Here is a 22,720-nt window from a genome sequence, read left to right as displayed (position 1 = left end):
GATTACTGGTGTGGATCACTCTGCTTTTTTGTTTTGTTTTCATTTATCTTTTTGTTTGGTGTGTGTGTGTGTGTGTGTGTGTGTGTGTGTGTGTGTGTGTGTGTGTGTGTAAAACATGTGTAATGGTGCTTGTATGGAGGTCTGGAGGTCAGAGGACAACTTCCTGGAGTTAGACTTCTCCTTGCACCATTTGGATTGCAGACATCGAGCTGGGGTTGTGTGGGGCTTGGCAGAAAGCTCACTACACAGTGAGCCCTCGCTCTGCTGCTCTACTATGCTGTTTACTTACTAACTTACTTGATTCCCTCAAAATTCCCCTTGAACAGATGAGTAAACAGGCACAAGGAGAAAAGATAATTTGTTCGAGTTACACAGTGAGTGGAGAGGTTTGGCCAGGCAATCTAATGCTACTCTGCTATATCAAGTTAAGGGCAATGTAGCTTCCTGGCACTGTGTTTATATAAACATGTATATTAATCTTTATTTTAAAAATATAAGGCCTAGAAAGATAGCTCAAGATACTGCTTTTTCAAGTACCTGGGTTTGGTTCCCAGTACCAAGATAGCAGCTTATGACCATCTGTAATTCCAGTTCTAGGGGATCCGATGCCCTCCTCTGGCTTCTGCAGGCACTGGGTACATATAGTGCATATACACATATGCTGGCAAATACTCATACACATAAAAACTTTTTGAAAACCAACAATATAAGAATAGTAGTATTATCATTTTCTAACAGATGAAGAAGCAAAGGCTTAAAAACATGTTTGGTTTGCCTGAGGAAAGCCCAGTAAGCATTGGAGCTAACCTAAAGCCTGTTAAGTCTTTACTATGTTGAATCTTCAAAACATGGGCGGTCTGAGAGGTGAGACTCTTCCTGTAAGGGAGGGTGTGAGACAGAAGGGAGGACTCAAGTTCTGCTATTGTAGTAGCATTGGCATTTCAAGCTTGGAGAGGTATGGTAGCATTCTGTTCTGACAAGATGTTTTACATAAACAACTTATAAAGGAGGTCATTTTGTGTCATGGTTTCAAATTTTCATTCATGGTCATATAACCACTTTGTTTGAAGCTGAACTTCCTTTTTGTTCTCTTGGGGCAGACAGGAAGCAAATAGAGAAGGATCCCAATATCCCTTTCAAAAGTACAACCCCAAAAGCTTAATACCTTCCAATTAGTCCCCACATCTTAAAGCTTCTGCTAGGTCCTAGTAACACCACAATCTGGTCACCAAGTCTTCAACACATCCAAACCATAACCAGGTTTGGGAGGTCTGAGGCCTATCAATTCAAACCAACATCACAACTAAGTAGATTGTTCTTTGAACCCAGGTGGCTGGGAACTTTAGCCTCTAATAACCAATACTGTGAAGAATCATGACTGCATTTTCTTATGGCCTCAGAGACACTAAGTGGGTCAGAAATACTGAATGTTGGGACTGAATGTTTGGGTCTTTCTCAGTCCACTCTTCCCCTCAGTTTATCCTGAGTCATCAGGTGATTTGCTCAAGACATAGTCAGTCACAGTAATAATCTTAGAGGATTTTCTAATTCATTGCCCTGTGCCTTATGACTCTAGGTCTAGATGCTTGAAACTTGTACCACACAGTGACTTCTCTATGTGTGTGCTTTTCTGGCTTTGACCTCTATTTTTTTTTTTTTTTTTTTTTTTTGTCGGAGCTAGACCAAACCAGGGCCTTGCGCTTGCTAGGCAAGCGCTCTACCACTGAGCTAAATCCCCAACCCGGCTTTGACCTCTAGAAGCCTTAACTCTGTGTCTTTTCCACGTTGAGCATGTACTTGCTCTGACTTTGGGTTATGTGGCAAAGCCTCAGAGGTTATGATCGTACTATCAAGACCACTAGTAGGAGCACATCTGTCATACAGGACATTTAGCTGTTTTTGGAGTTAAAACAAGCTTCTTCTGAGTTGTTTTGGTATAGATAGCGTCCGGAGCTAGTCTAGTTTGTTGAGCATGCTACATGCTGTATTCACCTACATGCTGTCGTAGAATAATTGTGTGCGGTTCCATCCATGCTCTGGCTGTGGATGGATCTTTAGGACACTTTATAGTGAAGTATAGTTATATTGGGATCAAGTTTCTAACTGGAACACATACCTGTCTCTTATGTCTTACAACGTTCATGTCAGTGAATATGCCTTAAGTTCTCAGATGAAATAGCTATTGTTTTTATTGTAGAAACAGTACAGAAGGGGGGGGGTAACATTGTTGCTTTCAAATGAAGTCTGTTTTAGTTAAAACTTACACTAAGAAAACAACAGTTATGTATGTTTAGGATGCTGACATGATATATTTTCTTGGGTGTATTGCTAATCCTACTTTCCTTCAAAGTCATTTTCTTCCATGGTTTAACACTGCCATAAAGGCAGTGTTACTCAGTCATTGTCTCTGTTTACTCAGTCATTGTCTCTGTTTACTCAGTCATTATGCAAGGAATATAAACAAGAGTGTTTGGTAATTTGCTGGGCACTGACTTAAATAATTCTAAGGGTTAGGCTCCTCTTCAGCAGTAACAGATTTTGACCTTGCTTTATTCTTAAAGGTCCCACTATTGCTACAGACCACAATGGGTTATAATTGATTTGGATCAAGGAATAGAGAGTAGATCATACATCCTTGCAGAGTTAATATTTATTAAGGATTAAATGCCCTCAAAATCTCACCATGAAATAAGTCAGTAATATTAGTCCTTATAGATGTAAGATAATGTACCAAATCTTATAAAACGAACATAAACATTTTTAATATATTGACTTATGTAAGTTGTACCTAGAGTGTTTTAACATACCCATACAGCACACTGAATTTTAGAGCTTACATTATTATTTCTTAGGCTCCTCCTACATGCCAGGCACTATAGTCAGATCAGAGTTGACTAAGCCCCAAGAAGCCTGCAGCCTGTGAAGAATGAGCACATGGGTGCAGCAGCTGTGATGAAGACGGCTAGGCCAGGTGCTGTGGCCTAAGAGCAATATTAAACAAAAGAGAAACTCCTAAACTTAGGTGAGATTTCATGAGGACATTTATTGAAGCTGAATCTTGGGGAATTTGAATAAGTGAGGATGAAGGGGTAAAGGTACAAAACACATTTTGCTTGAGAAAATGTTCTGAGCAAAGGCCTGAGGTGGGGAAGGATGTGGCACAGTAATGGCATTATTAAAGAGGTACCGTTGAGGCCCGAGTGTAGGCATTCTTCCTAAAGCCTCCATCAGACTGGGGGACAGCAGTTTTATTTTCACTTGTAGATTGGAAAGCTGGTGGTGTAGTGAGGGTAAGTCGGTGACAGCATCTCACCCAAGGCTGTCTGATGACAAAACCAGCCTGCTCATGGCTGCCACCCATGTGCTCGTCATCTCAGGAAATAGCGGGTAGTACAGCTCACCTGCTCTAGACCACTAGTCAGTTATTGATAATCTGCCTTCTCTGGCATCTTCCAGCAACTCTTCCTGTGTTCCATACCCAAAGGATTCATTCTTTTGAACTGCAAAGCCCAATGGGGGGAAGCCTGTAGTCATAATTATAGTATGATTATAAGCTTCAGAGAAATGATCCTCTGCATCAGAGATTAACACTAGTGCTGGGCCAGCAAGGAAGCTCACCAGGTAGAGGTGTTTCTTGCACAAGCCTGGTGATGTCAGTTCAAAATGTGATGATGTCCTGGTGATGTCCTCTCTCCACATGCTCCCCTACACACATATCCTGTACACACATAATGATGAATATTTTTCCCTCAGGTGGGGTCTCATATGTAGCCCCGGCCAGCTTGGAATGCATACTCAGAGATCTGCCTGCCTCTGCCTCTCAAGTGCTAGGATTATAAGCATGTGTCACTGTGACTAGCAGTAAATTTTTTAGGAGTCCCTGGTGTTTTAGGTCTATTATTTGGCTTCCTATGTTAGGGACTGAACCTATGGCCTTACACATGTTGGACAACTGCTTTACTCCTTAGCAACTCTCAGCCCTTTGTGGTACTCTTGTTTTCTTGAATCTGGCCTCATACTCACTATGTAGCTGAGAATAAATAACCCTGAACTCATGATCATCTTGCCTTCATCTCCTACCACTGGGATTGTAGGAATGAAGCACTAGGTCTGACATCTCTGTGGTCTCCTCCTCCTCTTCCTCCTCCTCCTCCTCCTCCTCCTCTTCTTCCTCATCCTCCTCCTCCTTCTCTTCCTCTTCCTCCTCCTTCTCCTCTTCTTTTTCAAGACAGGATCTCACTATGTAGACCAAGGTAGCCTGAAAGTTAGTCTGTCTTTGTTTCCACACCCTCTGTTCCCAGCCTCTACCATCCTCTATTAGATAACATCCTCTAGGAATAAATTAAGCAGATATATCTGCTCTCTCTCTCTCTCTCTCTCTCTCTCTCTCTCTCTGTGTGTGTGTGTGTGTGTGTGTGTGTGTGTGTGTGTGTTTTCACAGTTTTTCAAGTTATGCTTTATTTCCAAATTTCAGAAATGTGCAGAAAGGAGGAAGCTTGTATGGGGGAACATAATGCAAAAACAACTGAGATCCTTTCTAATCAGATGGTGTATACAGGGAGGGATACTGCGATGACATCCTGTTTCATCCTGACCCCAGACCTATGAGGGAAAATCAGTATTGGACTTGAGGCACTTGTCTGAGACCCCGGGTCTCCTGTATGCCCTCACTGAGACCAGGATTTGGAGCGGCGGGGGGGGGGGGGCGGGGATGTAGGGGGGGGGGGTGGGCAGTTCTGTCTAGCCTCTGTGAAACATTCCAGTCAGCATTGTGCTGCTTCTTTAACAAAGGCCCCTTAGACCTACCTTCCTGTGCCATCCCTCAGGGAGCCAGCAGAGGGAGCTGTGGTCCCAAAACTTTTTTCAACATTACAAGTTTTAGCTTTGCAAAAAAACATCTTCCCTGACTTCATCTGAACCCCGATGCAATAAGAATTTAACCTAAGATAGGTGGTGGTGCCAGCCCCCTGGTGGAGCAGACAGGGAGCTTCTGTAGCTGCTTGAACTTGACAACCATAAGGAACTCTGGTTTCAAGGAAACGCCTGTTTACTGTACTGATCCAAATCAGCAGCTCTCAAGAAAGGGGAGTGCCTTCTTGACCCCGATCTTTATTGATCTTGGTATCAGCACTTCCAGTGACGTGTCCTGAGGGGGCGGGAGAAAGTTAACTGGGGCCTTATACTCAGAGAAGAGAGCCAGCCTGTTGCTGAAGGAAGTCCGCACAGAGGAGATAGGCTAGAGTGCCTTGTAGGAACTGCAGTGCATCCGCTCTGATTTTGAATAACAGGCAGAGATTTTGAGGTTGGCTGGTAAGAGATTCGCCAGGCGGTTGGTGATCTTGATTTCAACAGGAAGCTTCTGTGAAAGATAAGAGCTTCTTTTAACCCCTGACCACTAGGCTGGTGGTGTTCTCTGGGGTCCTCAGGTAACCCTGGCCTTTGCAAACCAGCTTTCCGTTTTGCTTCAGGACACCCCTTAGCCAAGCCCGCACTATGGAGAAGTGGGACGGTAATGAGGGCACCTCTGCTTTCCACATGCCTGAGTGGATGGTGAGTTCTACTGCTGTCTCCTTGCGCTGTTTCTGACAGGACAAGGAAAGGACCATCTGTAAGGAGCCACTGCTGGGATCTAGGCTGGGAAAACAGTTAATGCCCTTCTGATTATCTCCTATGCACTGGGTCCCTCCTGGGTTGTAATTGCCAGTGAAGCCAGGGAAAGGCAGTTAAGAGCAGGTAGGCCAGAGCAGCAGATTCCCCGGGTGGCGGGTGCTGACCTACTGTGCTGGTGTACTGCACAGATAGATTATTCTTTGATTGTTTTGTATTCTCTTTCAAGAATAAAATAAAAAAGAATATGGGGAAAGGGAGACACAAAACTAGAACTTTTAAAAATGTTACACTCTCCCAGTACCTGGCAGAATTTAAACATTTCTCCCCTACCTGCCTTTTTTTTCCCCAGTCAACTCCTCTGAGTATGTATATTGCTATATTCTCTTATGTATGTATATACATAAGAGAACTTTCATTCTCTTCATACTGTTTTCCCAGATACCATATTTGCCTGATAAATAATTTTAGTAAAATAATTTTAAGTTGATATTTGTTAATACGAACTAGCACATAAAACCAACATTGTGGAGCATGGTGGCATAGGCCTGTCATCCCAGCACTTGCAGGGTAGCAGCAGGAAAATCAGGAGTTCAAGCCCAGCCTCGGCCTCATAGTGAGTTTGAAGCCAGCCTGGGCTCCAGCTGGTCCTATCTCCAAAACCAATAATGACAATGAATTATAACTTTTTAAATTCAGTTTCAACTGTTGATTTAAAAACCCTTTTAATTACATTTTATTATGGGTGGGAAGGTGGTTTGTGTGCCGCAACACATGTGTAAGTTAGAGGACAACTTGCAGGAGTCAGTTCTCCTTTCTGGGGATAAATCAGGTTTGGCTGCAGGCATTTCTGCCTGACGATCCATCACCAGTCTCTTAACTGTTGATTTGAAAAAACTCCTTAGTGTCCTGACTGGTTTCTTATAACTTCAGTCTGACTTCTTGGGCTCTGTCTATATATTTCCCTATTATAAACTTGTTATACTTTTATAATGCATTCTAAGTTCTCTTTAGTGTTTGTAGAGTTAGGGACTTAAAGAGATAACTATTAAAATAATAAGATTAAATATATACCAGATCTAACAAAGGCCCAGTAGAAAATTCTACCTGTACATGGTGACTGTGAGGCCAACCTGAGCTCTAACTGATCCTATCTCAAAACAAATGGTGACAGCAAATGCTTAACTTTTTGTCATTGAAAACAAGATTTGTTTATTTTACATGCATGTGTGTGCCTGCTTGTCTGTATGCTCTCAACGGACTTGCAGGTGCCAGCCGAGCCCAGGAGAAGATGACGGATCCCCAGAAACTAGAGATACAGTCTGTTGGGAGCCATCCGGTGTGAGTGCTGGAAAGTGAACCCAGAGCCTCTGAGAGAGCAGCGGGTACTCTTAACCCCTGAGCAATCTCTCCAGCCTCCGTGTCATTTTTATAGAAGCTGTTGGTGGTGTTCTTTTATAATCTTATAGCATTGCACACGTTTGACAGATACCTGATGGAAAGCAGCTGCATTCGTAAGATGATTTCAAATGCAGTAGTGATTGAGACTAGTGGCAGTGACTCACCTCATTCCTCTGGCTAGCTTTTTAACTCTTGTTTTGATTTCCTTCTTTGTTTTTGAATCTCCAGCAACTTAGTAATAACTGAGAAAGTAGGAAATTTGGTTTTGTTACAGAAGGGACCACAGTGAGGCAGTAAATTTTGTTTCTGAAAAGGAGTACTACAGGAGAACCCTACTGGACACACCTGTGCCACTCCAAAGCTAAACAAAGGTTCTCATCTACTTTCTGTAAAGGACAGTGGTCATTGTACCCAGGTAGCATGTCCTCTCAGAAAGAGCTGCTCCTGGGTCTGCTCCTTTTGCCCCTCTGTGATGTGGACAGAAATCTGTCCTAAGGACCTGAGGAGTGCTGCTTTAGGCATAATAGGCGTGTGGCCGAGGGCTTCCTGATGTGTGGAGGACATCTTAAATATTTTGATGTATCTCTCTCATTTAGCCTTTATTTAAAGAAACAGGAAAATCCCTTTAATCAGTAGAAAAGCAGTGAGGAGTGTTAGGGAGAGGCCTGTCTTCAGGAATGCCATGAGCTCAGTTGCTTTTCTCTTTGATTTTTGAGACTTTCCTCCAGATGCTGCCCAAGTCATTGACCTCTGATCTGCTCTGAAGGTGACATGTAACTGCTTAGGCAGCAGCCTGCCCTGTGCACCTCTAGTGTGTTGCCTGTAGATTTCCAGATCTCACCTGCAAACTGTAGAAGTGCCTTTTAATCTCCAGCAGAAAACTCTGGAGCCAGATCCAACGTGTGGACAAAATGTCAAGAAAGTTTAAACAAATGTCTGCCTTACTCTGCAGTGAATAGATCAGCAGTGGGAAGGCTCTGCCACAGGAGGTCACGGAGGTCACGAGGCCTCACACAAACCTTTTCTGAGGAACATAGAGCAGTTGGATCCTGCCACCCAATGTCCATTGTTAGTAATCACCAGCAAGGGGTCCTGTGTGCCTGAGATTGGTAGAGAGTTCGGGCCATACTCTGTGTAGGAATACAAGTCAGGACAGAGTATGGAAAGCCCCAAGCTCAGTAAATGACTAGGTAGATCTCGAAGGTGACTAGAAATTCCTGCTGAAACCTCCACTCCTCAGCTGTTTTCACGTGAAGGAATTTTTACGTCTGTCCAAGCAGTTAAAATGCTGGGGCATTGGAGCGCACATTCTGTAAGGATTTACTGCCATCGTTTATCCTCCCCGATAAATCCTCAGCCCCCCCACCCCCCCACCCCCGCCAGGTAAAGTATCTTGCCTTGGACCCATGGAGATAACAGTAAGTGTTGTCACAGTTCAGTGTTTTCCTCCACCACTCCAGCAGGCCTTGGTAGTCTTCCATGTGAAAGCTGGTTGCTTAACCTTGAGCACAGGGCCAGCTTGCTGCAGTATTCTTTGGGGTTAAAAGTAATCCTCTTTGTAGGTAAAGAACTCATTTAGACTGTTCATTTGGTTTGGAAACCAAATACTCTTTAGGAATATTTGTACTGTCTCTGCTTGTCAATAAAACCTAAACTTCATACTATCTCTTTTAGGGATTATAGGCATCTGTGTGTTCTAGATTATGAATTTTTGCCTTAAGAGAATAGAAATACTAATATTTTAGATTTGTGTGTCAAACCGTCTTGTGCCCTTGCTTTGTCAGGGCACATTTTACGTGTGCTGCTTGCTGTGTGAGTGTGGATGCTGGAGGAGAACTTGGCTGTTGTCCCTGGCACTGGCTGCCTCTTCTTTAGACAGAGCCTCACTGTCCTGGAACTCACTAAGTAAGTGAGGCTGGCTGGCCAGTAAGCCCCAAGGATCTGCTTGTCTTTGCCTCTCAAGTGCTGGCATTAAAACGTGGGCCACCAAGATGGCTCTTTTTACACGAATTCTGGAGATTGAATCGAAATCAAACTTAGGCAAGAACATTTGCCTACGATGCCAGAGGCTCTAAGTTCAGTTCCCAGCATCATTACTTAAATAATAACAAAAGCACCTTGCTCTTTGTCAAATTAAGATAATAATACTTCTTAGCACCTAGCCCAGCAAGGTGGCTCATCAAGTAAGGATTCTTACTATGAAAGTGATGGACCCCAGTGTCATTCTCAGCTCACATAGAAGGAGGGAACTGGCTCCCACAATTGTCCTCTGACACCCCTGCCTCCAGGAAATACATGTAGTAAAAAAATCTTTTAAAAGATAGAAGGAACATGTGGGCATGTGATACACATTAGCACACCACCTCTTCCAGAGAAATCAGAGAACATTATGCAGTATGACCTTTTCTCTGGAAAGAAAGATTATCTTTGCAAAACAAGCTATCATTTTGGCCTTTCTTGTCCTCACAAGCAGTTTCTCCTCCACTCTCCTCCCCTTCCCTCTCTTCTCTCCTCTTTTTTTCTTTCTCTTCTCACTATCAAATCATATCCCCACCAAAATCTGTAGCAGGCATCTAGTGTAGCATTCCTTGGCTCCTTTCAGAAATGAGAATCAGTGAGGCAGTTTTGCTTCTGTCCGGTTGAGTCTGTAGTTGGCATGTAGTAAGGTCACTGTGATTCTGGGAACTCAGTGACAAATTCTCTCACACCTCCCAGGAAACATTTTTTTTTTAATTTTGTGTGTGGGAGCTGTATGTGCGGTGCGTGCACATGAGTGTATGGGTGTGCATACTCAACGTATGTGCATATGCACACCCACTGTGTGTGTACACGCAGAAGCTAGAGGAGGATACTGGATGTCTTTATTCCTGTCTGCCTTATTGCTTTAAGACAGGGTCTTTCACTGACCCAGAAGCTTGGAAGCTCTCCATTTCGACCAGGCTGGCTGAGCTGTGAACTCCCAGGATCTGACTGCACACCAGAGTACTAGGGTAATAGTGCACCCAGCCATACCCAGCATTTTACATTGTCACTGAGGATTCCACCTTATGTCCCCATGCTTGCAAAACAAGGGCTCCTAACCCACAGAGCCATCTCCCCAGCCCCAAAACGTGCTTTTTCTTTTCTTCCTTTTTTTAAAGTAAAAAGTAAATGGATCACTCAATACTAAAAAGTTTTAGTTTTGAGATAAAACTAGATACTGAATGTAAAAACCTGCATAGACAATATGCAAACTCAAGTCATGGTGGTACATTTGGACAACTGAGGCAGGAAGATCTTGAGCTCCAGGCCAGCCTGAGCTGCATTGTGAGACTCTGTGTCTAAATAAATATACAAATAAGTTTTAATTGAGAGTAAACAAAAAAAAAAAAAGAGCGAGGAAGTTGATTTCCTTGATGGTAGAGCTGCTCCCTGGCTAGCCCACGGGCAGAGTGCAGCATGGGGCTTCCCGACTACTTGACATCATCTTTTTCCTTCTCTTTATAAATTCCCTCATTGTTTCAGTGGGTTGTAGTTAATTTTTTTCTAATGAGGTGAGGTTAACTAAAATCATCTGACATAGAAAGGAGGAGGTAAAGTTAAAAGGGAACCTAATTAGCAAGTTAATTATATCAGGAAAAAGTGCACTGGTTATATAAATAAGCCATTGACGTATGCATGTATGTTGGGCTTTATCTAGGGACTTGTTAAGGTTTAGAGGTCAGAGGAGCCGTGTAATGATGCAGTAAATAAAGCCAAACTTCCAGGGTTAGGAATGGCTGACGAGCCGCTAACAGAGCTGCCTTATTATTAAATCCGTTGTACGGCTGAAAGGGTTGCTGGAGCTGCTTCAGAGATAGCCACCTCCCTCAAAAGGAAAAAAAAAAAAAAATAGAAGCAAGCTGGAACCAGAGCCAGCAGAGCTGCTGATGAGGAAAGTTTAAAAGCCTTACCACCAGGGTCCTTGGACCAAAGAGGTGGCCTACTGCTAGTAATGTCACTGTCTGCTGGCTGGTAGCGTCACTATGCTGAGCAGCAAGAAGAAATACATTGTCAATAGCAACTCTAGGATTAAAGCCCAGGTGAGGCTAAGCTCCTGTTTGCCAGTCTTGCTGCGGCAGCCATTACCATCCAAGGCAAGCTGCTTATACCCTCCTTCCCCTCCTGCCCAGCCTTCATCCTTCCCTCTGGCATGTGGCAAGCTACCCGTTTTTACCAGCTGCTTTCTTCCCTTGCCTTGGTGTTAGGCAGTGCTGAAGTGGAAAAGAAGGGGTGCCTGCAAGAACTCTGGTTTCTGACAAGGTAGGGAAATTAGGTAAATCTTGGTAGATTCTGCCAAGGTGCTGTAACTCGCCGGGCAGATGATTGTTTTACAGAACGGACTGCGTGAGTGAGCAATGTATGGTTCTGATGCAGCCGCAGAGATGCCCCACTTAACTCATGTTTGGTTATCGGTGAAAAGTAAACACTTGTTATTGGGAAATTGCATAACTTACTATTTTAAATGGTTTTCTTATTAATATTCTTATATATTAAAAAGATTAAGGGGACTTGGATTTAGTGAGAACTTAAGAGCCTGTTTCCTTAGAAAGAGACAGCGTCCGTGATGGGATTCTGACAGCTGAAAGACTATGGGACAAGGAACTACCTTGAGATGACAGGGCAGCTGGGTTTCTGCATGACAGTGTTACTAGGCTAAGTAGGGGAAACTCAGAGGGAGTGACTGGCCCCCTCTAGTGGTCAATATGTACACATGCCTGTCTGTGTGCACACACATGTGGCTGTTATACCGGTGTGTATGATTGGCATAGGGAGGTGGTGTTGCATATCTGAGGTAAGATTTATCTTTTAAACCTTTTTAAAAACCGGGCCCTCTACTGAAGATTCGGCTTTATTGAGGTGGTTGGAAAAGTGTTCATTCCTTTTGCTTGATGGGCCTCTGAGAAAGAACGAAGGCATATGGGTATCTGGAACCAGGTCGATGACCTGAGTGTCAGCATTTGCTCCTGAGTTCTATGCACCTCACCTTCCACCTTGCCTGTTTTACCAACCCTTTAAAAATTACTGCATGCAGACTTAGTGCTTACTACGCTTGTTAATATTCCCTCAAGTACAGACGATGACGAGAGAATGAACTCCTCCAGGGTCCTTGATTCAGCACATGGGTGAGTAGGATATGGCAGGTACCCACGTGTGTCCAAGAATTTTACGGGTTAATTAAAAATCAGGCCATATGGAGCCAGCCTATAATTCGTGGAGAGTACAGAAAGGAAGACATTATGTGAAATGCTGTGCTAGAAGTACATAAAGAGTCATGGGCCTCCTGTTGGAGTGCATAGTAAAGGCACTTTATCCTTTTTGGAGTAAATTGGTGCCTTAGCAAAATAATCAGACTTGTCCCTTTCCACTCTGCAGTGAACTTCTCACCCAGTGACTAGCCCTGTTACCAAAAACAACTTGTGAGCTCTGAAGCACTGTGTGGCTGCTGCTGCTGCTGTTGTGTTGTTATTGTTGTTGTTGTTGTTGTTACAGCTATGGAAATGCTGTGACTTCCCTGAGACACGAGGGCTCAGCTTTCACTTTGGCATTAGTCCTCTTGTCTCAGTGACTCAAGAGTTACCTCTTAGTGCAGGAGGTGCAGCCACTGATGTCATTCTGACAGGATCCACCTGTTTACCATTAACGGTAGAATCAGTTGTCAGATTTATAATTCTTCTCTGTAAACTTTTGTCTATACCACTAATCATCTAAGCAATTGTGTAAATGTTTGGTTAGGAGAAACTTATTAATAAAATAAGAGGTCGGAGCTTTGATCAGTAACCTTCAACAACCTTCAGCTGTCAGACACACAGGTAAAATTAACACAAAAGTCACTATCAGATGCTTCAACTATAACCTGCAGAGTGTGGTTTGCGTATGCAATCAGTACAGTCGTTTACTCCGTCCACATCTGTAGCCATGGCTAATAATCAAGCATTTGGCTTTTAAATATTAAAAATTAGTTTTTTACTAGTATCTAAAAAGCTAACACATTTTAGGAAATCTTAAACAAATTAAAATGGTTACCTGCTGTAGGTGGACTGAATTAACCCACTCTAAAAGCTGTGGTGGAAGTGCTTTTATTGTTCTTATGGGAAAATTATATTCACAAAATCATCCTGACCAACATCACAAAGTATATGAATGGCATAGCCAAGATTTCAGTGAAATGTAGAATGTTCTGTCTGAATGAAAAACCTTCCTCAAAATTAGCACACCACACTGAGACGCTCACAGCTCCGGGCAAGGGTCTTTTCTCATCTAGACATGTGTGTGCACAGGGAATAGCACAGATTTCTTTTTCCAGCTTGCATTTTCAGTGAAACAATAGAAAAGGTTTCTGAATATGACTTAACTTCCTAAAAATTTAATCATAATACTGCCATCTGGGTCACAGTTATCATGTACAGAGTATATAGTCATTGATAAAAGTTGAAGATCAAAAATTATTCTTTCCTAAAATTTTTGTTTGTTTGTTTTGTTGCTTTTGGAGACAGAGGTTTTCACTGTGCGTTCAGGGAGAGCTTTGAACCCATTGTGTTCTTCATCGGCCTCCTGAGTGCTGGGCTTACAGGGATCTACCACCATCCTCAGTCCCAAGGATGTGTCCCCCCTCGCCCCCAGGCCGGGACTTTTTGCATGCTAAGGAAGCACTCTACACTAAAGCTATATTCCCAACTTTCTGAGGGGGAGGAGAGGACAGGATCTCTGTGTAAACTCCCTAAGTAGTCGAACATGACTTTGAAGTTCAGAGTCTCCTGCCTCTACCTTCAGAGTGCTGGGCTTACACGGTGCGCCACACTCCCAGTTATGCAGGGCTAGGGACTATACCAAGGGTTTAGTGCATGCAAGGGAAAGCATGCTACCTACTGAGCCACATCCTTGGCCCCAAAGAGTCGTCCTATTCAAACATTGATTTGTTCAAGCAAATAAACTTCACGGGAAGGTAACAATCTGTAATAATGCACGCTGTAATGAATTGATTCCTCAAAATACAGGTGTGTTTTCTTCATATAAGGAGTTGGCGGGCTGGAGAGATGGCTCAGCCATTAAAGGCTAGGCTCACAACCAAATATATAAGGAGTTGGCTTGAATGAGAATACCCAAAAAGGCTTGGTCAACAGGGAGTGGCACTGTTTGAGAAGGATTGGGAGGTGTGGCCTTGTCAGAGGAAGTATGCCACTGTGGGTGAATTTTGAGTTTCAAAAATCCATGCCACGCCCAGTTCCCTTTTCTAGGCCTATGAATCCAGATGTAGCCCTCAGCTAATACTCCAGTGCCTACCTGCATGTTGCCCTGTTCCTCAGTGTGATAATGAACTAAACCTCTGAAAGTGCTTTCTTTTATAAGAGTTGACTTGGCCATGGTGTCTCTTCATAGCAACAGAGCAGAAACTAAGATATGTAACTAGAGTTCTTTTCTTTCTATAATGGGGGTTCTTTTTCTTTGCAGATTCAGTTTGCTGACCAGAAGCAGGAATTCAACAAACGTCCCACCAAAATTGGACGTCGCTCTTTGTCTCGTTCCATCTCTCAGTCATCTACCGACAGCTACAGCTCAGGTGAGTGCTAAGCTGCCGTAGACCCCCCACCCCCCGTCAAAGTTAGTTGGTGTCGGCAGCAGACCTTCCACCTACCCAAGACCAATCTTTCTTGATAAATAGCCTTGAAAAAAATTACTTTGAATTAAAATTTAAACCAAAATTCTAGATAGAATCTCTGGATTTCTTGGGACCTCTACGTAGAGTTTAATTGAGGCCTCAGTTTCTGACAGAGGCAGAAAAGGATGAGGAAGGAAATTGAGCTCTTTGATTTAGTCAGGAGCATGTAGTTCACCAATGGTTTCCATTCAATGACATGTACAAAGACATTCATTTTTTCCCCACTCTTTAAGGGTCTTGTCCCTCTAGATGGTACTTACAAAGTAAGTACACAGAGTGAGGGCTGTGTGCATGCTAAGACAGCACTTCATACCTCAGCCACACATCCAGCCTCTTTTGCAGTGAAAAGTGGGGACAGGGTCTCAGCTCCCCTAGGTAGTACAGGTCCCTAGGTAGTTAACGATGATTTTGAAGTTCTAATTCTCTAAGCTGTTGTAGCTGTTCGAAGTAAGTGGGTGCTTTGCCTTCTCACGGCTATGACCTCGCATTACTTACTACTCCTTCCCTCCTCACAGGGCTGCCTTCTCACTTAACATCAGATGAGCGTTGTAGGCCCTGAGAGCAATAGCTGTTTGTAAACACAGCAGGGCCCAATGTGAGTCTGACCTAACATGAGGGCATTTTACTTGTTCTTCCGTTAGAAGGCGGGGGAGTTAGGGGTTTGCCCTGCTTATTACTTAAGTACTGCAGCTTTCCAGTTGGGTAGGTTGTCATTACTCACTACTTACATGGCTGTGCTTGTCTTCCATCCACAATAATTGGAAATGAGGACCACTGTAATATCCATGTCTATGGTTTGTATCTAAAGATGGGGAAATTGGTTCTTATTTTATTCTACTGAAGTAACTCTGTTGAAAATTCATGAACTGGTTGATTTAACTCGGGAAGCCATAATGTGAAAATGAATTATCGAATCCTCTGTAACATTGTAAGATATGTGTTTGGCATATTGTCTATGGATTGGTACTAAATAATAATGATTTAAGTTTTTCACTCAAGCCCAGTCTTTTCCCTGCACAGCCAGAGCCATACATCTGTGTTCTTGAAACCAGTGCCTACCTTCCCACCCGAGCACCTCATGTAGGGAGGATACTTTAAAAATACTGTATTCTTAGAAGAATGTGGGTGATCCCTTGGTTTCCAAGTAAGCCTGCAGTACTTGTATATAGCTCATTGATTAATAATATTAACTGCCCTCGTCCTGATAAGTTTGGACCTTGTAGATTGAACTGTATGAAATTGCCTTCTGTGCTAGCTAAATTTATGTCAACTTGACACAGGCTAGAGTCATCAGAGGAGGGAAAATGTCTCCATAAGATCGGACTGTAGGAAAGTCTGTAGGACATTTTTTAAATTAATGATCCATGTGAGAGGGCCCAGCCCCTTGTGGGTGGAGCCGTCCCTGGGTTGGTGGTCTCAGGTGTGTAAAAGAGGAAGCTGAGCACAGCCATAGGCAGTACCCTTTTGTGGCTTCTGCATCTCCTGACTCCAGGTTCCTGCTGTGATTGACTCCCTTTGGTGATATACAGCCATGTGGAGATGTAAGCTAAGTAAACCCTTTCCTCTCCAACTTGCTTTTGGTCATGGTGTTTCATTGCAGCAATAGGACCCTAAGACACCATCTTTATTTTTTAAAATTATCACACATTTGTTTTATGCCCCTTTACATGCAGGTACAAATACAAGTTTGTATTCCATGAGCATGAGAGCCTTGGTTGTCTCTATATCAGGTGTGTCTATATCACAGGTGTGTGTCTTAACACACCAAACAGTATTTGGGTCATAGTAGATGCTAATATTTGCTGTAAGGTTGAGGAAAATTGAGGAAAGAGATGACTTTTGCAGCCCGACCCACATTTACGCTAATCTTCAATACACAATGAGAATATTGTACAAGGAGGGGGTCCCCTGTCAGAGGTGGTGTCTGCACAGCACTCTTATGCTGGGGAAACAAAATTGTCAGCCTAATGTAGCCACTGAAGGATATTAAAGTCAGGAGCAAGGAATCACAACACTTGGTTTTGGAGCAAAAAGTAGAAATATCTGGTGGATGCTGGAATTGCCGTCTATGTGACTGTAGCGTCCATGACAAATGTCCATCTGGCCTCATAGAGAGCATTTAAATGACAGGATCACCTAGTTTATCTAGTTATTTATTTCCCAATCAGCCTAAGCCCTTACATAATCTCTAGTACTTAAATATTATGCTTAGAAATAAAATTTATCGTTTCTATTCCCTGTCTTCTTAGGATAGTGTACTAACCTGGGTGTGCTCATCTGGATACAGTCTAGATTATGTTTTCAGAAATATTATCTATACATGTAGTCCTCACGATAATTTCTGGTCTAATGTCTAGGAAGTATTATACCATGATCTTAGTACTTTGATTTATTGCTAATGTTTTTGAGGCAGTCTCTCTCCATGCCTTGCTGTCTTAGAACTTGTTTTGTATATAAGGCTGGCTTCAAACTCCAAGAGAACTGACCATCGCTGCCTCCTGGCAGCACTTTTTAATATAAAACTCTTCTCCTAAGCTACAAAACTCACAAAAGCAAATGAACAAAATAACCTTTTCTTCATTTTCAGACCAGAATCAGCATTGACATTTATGAAAATGTTACCTTTACAATGAGTGAATTGGTTACAGATGAGAAAGAATTAAGTACTTTACTTCTCAGGTGAGAATGAAGTACTTTACTTTTAATTAGCAGTTACAAATTTTGAGAGACTTTTAGATTTTCTTTTTCAAATTGTGTTTGTTTGCATTGGAAAACTAACATAACTTCTCACATACTTCTGGAGTCATTCATTAGTACAATCCATTCACACTCAACCATGGGTACCTACTATTATTTCCACTAACAAATAAATAGATTGGGCCCAAGGGGACCTGCCTGACTTTAATTAATTTAATAGGACTAATTCAATCATAATTCTGACTTCTTGCTTCCTAACAAGCTCCCACAGTCTCACAGGTGCTGGAAGATAACAGGAAATCAGGTGCAGCTGGGTGTGTGTGTGTGTGTGTGTGTGTGCGCGCGCGTGCGCGCGCACGCTTGGACATGTGTGCAGTAGGATGAACTGTGGATTAATGACTCATCAAGTTTGGTTCTTGAAAGTCAAAGGAGAGCATCCCACCATAAAATTGTGTTGTACTTCATAGGTAGTAATCTTTTCTGCCTATAGACTAAAACAATTTAAAGTCTATCTCATGTCCCTCTAAGATTTTTTATTAGTGGTAGTTTAGAGAAAGGGTGACCCTATGGAGCAGGGGATCTATTATACTCCCTGTTTTATATTAGAGTAATTGAAAATTGGCCATTCAGTAACCTGGGAATGAAGCGAGACCCTCCCATAATGGATTTCTTCCTTTTTGAAAGGCAGCTGTGCTCAGCACTGCACCATCAACACTACACCACTGCTCACTGTTAGTGACTGAGCTGCAGAGTATGCTGATAATTATAGATATTTTTAGAAGCTTCAAACTGCAGTAGCAGGCAAATTCAAGGCCAGCCTGTGCCTTGTAGAAAGTTCCAGGTCGATCTGGAGAGCATAGCATGAATTATCAAAAAAATAAAAGTGACAAAAATGAGTACATTCAAAACTAAATAGATGCATACCATATTAGTTGAATAAAATTTCTACCATGGTCAGGAAAACCCTTTGTTCAGTCTGGCCTGACACTGTTGCAGCCACACACTACAGCAGTGACGACGCTTGCTGCCTTTTGTACTTGCTAACCATAACCATAGCTCTAGATAAAGACCTTGGAAAAATCCCCTCTGAGGGAAAAAGCATTCCTGACTACTATTAAGGTGAAGCCCAACGTGCATGGTGGCACACATACCACCAGCACCTGAAGGCAGAGACACACCATCTTCCTGAGCTTGAGGCCAAGGTAGTCTATGTAGCAAGTTCTAAAATAGCTAGGGCTACATAGTGAGATTGTTTAAAAAGAAAGTAAAATATTAGATTCCTCAACTTTAAAATAAGGAAGTGATGCAACCATTTTATTCTTTAAATTGGAAACAAAAGGCCAACAACAGAAACTGGAACCAAGGTGCTGTGATACTCATCTTTAATCCCAGCACTTGGGAGACAGAGGCAGGAAAGTCTCTGTTAGTTTAAGGCCAGCCTGGTGTACATAGCTAGTTCCAGGATAGCCAGGGCTACATACAGAGATCCTGTCTGAAAAACAAACAAAACAGAATAAATCAAAGAAACCGTTAAAATTGGAGTGCTTCTCTTAAAGGAGTATTGCTTTGTTTCAGTTTGCTTTCCTCCCACTCCTGATTCATCTTTGGCTCAGGAAGGGTAACTATTCTGGGTTAGAGGAAGGGCTCCAGTCTCACCAGTGAACCACTCACCTCCCAAGAGCTGGAATCAAAGGTGTCCACCATCACACCTGGCCTTACTCTTTTCTTTTCTTTCTTTTTTCCTTTCTTTCTCTCTCTCTCTCTTTCTTTCTTTCCTTTTTTTTTTTTTTTTTTTTCAGGCTTTGAACCATCCATAACCCAAGCTGGCCTTGAACTCCCGCTCTCCCTGCTCTGTAACCTTGCTGATCAGTGTTTGCTACTAGAGGCACAAAACTCTTCATGGTTCTGGAAAAAAAGATTTGAAACTTTGAGTTATTCCTAATTTAAACTCTTTTTCATATTCAATTTCCTCCTAAACTTGGGTCAAGACTGGGGAAGCTGTTATCATTTCTCTCTTGGGAGTTAGGAGCATGGTTCCCTAAGCTTGTAATTCCTAAGCTGTATCAGAATATTGGCTGATGAAACAGATGATGCCCAGAAAGCTATTTCTAGCTGTGTTGCCAAAAGCACTTTGAGCTCTCTTACCGAGAGGAACCAAAAAGTTTTTGTACAGATTAGTTCCTTGTAAGAACAAAAGTCCTTTGGGGGTTTACTAATTCCTTCCCCTCCCCTAGTGCACACATTCATTCCTGTGCCCTCATGTTAGGACTTTGCTCTAAGGCAATTTTCCAGGGAAAGAGAGATCCTCAAGCCCCTGCTGACCCCACAGTATGCAGCACTGTGCCAGATTAGCTGGGCAAGGTCGGACTTGCCTTTTACAGTGTACCTTCCAACCCCTACCCAGACAGTCCCTCTGTAAGAAATCCCAGCAATGCCTTAATGCTCTAGATGGAAGTGGATCAGAGTGCCAGGCCCAGCCTACAGGGACTCTGCGATTCTGCAGCTTTCTCCCCCTAGAAGTAACGACAGTGCTAACTGCATTGAGAGATGTAAATATTCTATAGGCCATGGTTTATGTCCTCTATTCTCCCCCTAACTACCAGGATTAGAAATAACTGCCCTCTAGTACAAAGATCAAGAAGGAAATAGCATCAGATCATCTAGAAATGATTAGCAAATATGGAGACTAAGGCCGTGAACTCAGTGTCAGTAACCCTCTGTTAGCCACAATCAAGTGTGTCCCTTTTGCCCTCTAGTGCAGTGGTTCTCAACCTGTGGGTTGAGACCCCTTTGGGGCTTAACCTACTCTTTCACAGGACTCACTTAAGACCATTGGAAAGATCAGATATTTACATTATAATTCATAACAGTTTCAGAATTACAATTATGAAGTAGCAATGGAATAATGTTATGGCTGGGGTTCTCCACAGCGTGAGGAACTGTGTTAAAGGGCTGCAGCCTCAGGAAGGGAGGGAGCCACTGCTCTAGGATTCACTGCTGTTGATTACTCACCAGAGCATTGAATGTTCCAACAGAGGGCATTTTGCTTCTTTGGGAATCTGAAACACCAAGGACCCCCTCTTACGGAGGCCAGTAAGGAGGATGACATATTGAATAGTTCATTGTCGGGGTCTAATTGGGTCTAACTGGGTCTGCAAGAATAGTTCTGTCTCATCAGAGCCAGTCCTAAGAAGCACAGCTATGTTAAGTGAGACAAACTCCTTTTGTGTAGTTCTTACTTTCCCATGAGTTCCTCGTTTTTAGGTTTTATCTGTTCAGTTAGTGTACTACAAGCAAATAACTTCAGGCATTTAAGCAGCAGGCAGAGAGGGGGTGGTGGGGAGGGTTAATAACTGGCTGGCCTAGGAACTGTGGCTTTCGTGGGCTCAACTCTCCTCTCTACATGTTCAAGTGTTATACCTCTCTGTGTTCAAAAGGAAAAGTTAGTACTAGATTCCTAATGAGTGCTACACAGAGAGAAAGCCTCTCGCAGGTCTCTGGCTTGCCCTTTTTGGATTGTGGAGAGTACCTTGCATAGGTGATGAGCAGTACAACTCCATTAAGGAGCTTCCTAGAGGTGTTAATTTGGGTAATGCTAGCAGCTAGTGACACCCCACTGGTTTGCTTTTGTGAAAGAAGCCAGTCTTTTCCTGACTGACTTTATCGTTTGTTTCCAGCTGCCTCATACACAGATAGCTCTGACGATGAGACATCCCCCAGGGACAAGCAGCAAAAGAACTCTAAGGGGAGTAGCGACTTCTGTGTCAAGAACATCAAACAAGCAGAGTTTGGACGCAGAGAGATTGAAATTGCTGAGCAAGGTAAAGAAATAAATGCCTTTTACCTGCCTGTGTCATTTTGTCATGTTAATACTCCTGGGTCATCTGGCTTGTCAAATTTCAGTGTAACACTAAACCACACTTTTGTTTATTAATCTATCTGAGATAAGCGTCATTCTGGAACCTAGGCTGACCTTGCACTCGAGACAACTCTCTTGTCTCAGCCTCCCAAGTGCTGGGATTTTAGGTGTGAGTCTGCATGTCTACCTCTTGAAGAGCACTTCAAAGAATCCGAGCTCAGGAAACACTTTGGGGAGGGAGTGAAGTCCGATAGTTCTGGAGGAAACCCCTGGATCAGAATTGGCATATAGAAGACAAAACTGGGGAGCATTTGTCTCTGAAGACCTCCAGAGAACATTCAGGAACACCACCTAACAACAGAAGCTGGCCAAGGGAATGTAAATGAGTGGTTTTTATGGTTTTTCTTTCATCTCTTATTCCCTCTGTTTGATATTCTGTATTTGTGTTGGGCCTTTTCAGAGATGCCTGCCTTGATGGCTTTAAGGAAGAGAGCCCAAGGAGAAAAGCCTTTGGCTGGAGCCAAAATCGTGGGTTGTACGCACATCACTGCTCAGACGGCTGTGAGTCCTTTTCCTCTTTTTTTTAAAAAAGATTTATTTATTATATATAAGTACACTGTAGCTGTCTTCAGACACACCAGAAGAGGGCATCAGATCTCATTACAGATGGTTGCTGGGATTTGAACTCAGGACCCCTGGAAGAGCAGTTAGTGCTCGTAACTACTGAGCACCGCTCCTGCCTCCCCTTTCCTCTCAATAACAGTTAATAATTGCCAGTTGTTGAATGCGTGCAACTGCCGGCACCAGGGTCACAGCATTATCTATTAATCCCCACAGTGCTATGTAGGCAAGTATTCCTTTTTCCATTTTGTAGTCAAGGAAACCGAGGCCCAGAATGCTTGACTAATGTGTCAGGGCTGTAGAGCCGGGAAGGCACAGACTGAGCTGAGCCTGAGTATGCTAGTGAGCACGTGAATGCTTCCACCTGTCTCCTACTTCTTCCCCATCTCCTGCCCAGTGTCCTCTCTCAGGCTGTATGCATGGGAGCATACAGAGCTGGCTCCAGCAGCAAGTAAGAGAAAGCAGATTCAACCTGACCTCAACTACAGGAGCTTACTGCATTATGTGGACAGAAGTCCATCTGCAGGGCAAGCCGTGGGTGGCCTGCAGTGGGGGAGTTCTGTTTTACCTCTTTGTGATTTTCTTCTTGGAGCTTTCTCCACAGTGTGTCTATTTCATACAGGCTGACCTAAAGGTGCTTATAGCTACTTAGTCACTGAGAACACTGTGGAAAGAAAGGACTGTTTCCTCCGCTCTGCCAAGAGCAAGGAAACCTTTGCTGAGGTCTTGAAGGATAGTCCAACATGTCACCCTGAGCAGGACCCATTACATGCCCCTGCTGTACTAGTTCTAAGAAGGGGCTAGAATCCCCATGATTGCCTTAGACCAGAGATTCCTACACTCGGTAGAGTTATCTC

At 43.1% G+C, this 22,720-nt stretch overlaps 1 protein-coding gene across 2 annotated transcripts in view; it reads left to right on the top strand.

The window, feature by feature from the left end:
* Positions 1-22,720, top strand: part of Ahcyl2 (adenosylhomocysteinase like 2) — a 145,921-nt gene that overhangs the window by 83,948 nt on the left and 39,253 nt on the right. Inside the window, exons 1-5 of one of the 2 annotated variants that reach the window (XM_032906823.1) lie at positions 5,177-5,310; positions 5,469-5,550; positions 14,479-14,587; positions 21,061-21,204; positions 21,703-21,803. In XM_032906823.1, the coding sequence (XP_032762714.1) occupies positions 5,494-5,550; positions 14,479-14,587; positions 21,061-21,204; positions 21,703-21,803 (411 nt within the window). In that variant the 5' untranslated portion in view covers positions 5,177-5,310; positions 5,469-5,493. Of the gene's footprint in view, positions 1-5,176; positions 5,311-5,468; positions 5,551-14,478; positions 14,588-21,060; positions 21,205-21,702; positions 21,804-22,720 lie in introns of those variants that run through there. The other variant, XM_032906822.1, reaches the window with a different exon arrangement.

Source organism: Rattus rattus, chromosome 6, assembly GCF_011064425.1.
Source record: "Rattus rattus isolate New Zealand chromosome 6, Rrattus_CSIRO_v1, whole genome shotgun sequence".
Taxonomy (NCBI): domain Eukaryota; kingdom Metazoa; phylum Chordata; class Mammalia; order Rodentia; family Muridae; genus Rattus; species Rattus rattus.
The sequence above is the reverse complement of the archived record's forward strand: the minus strand, read 5'-3'. Positions and strand labels throughout refer to the sequence as shown.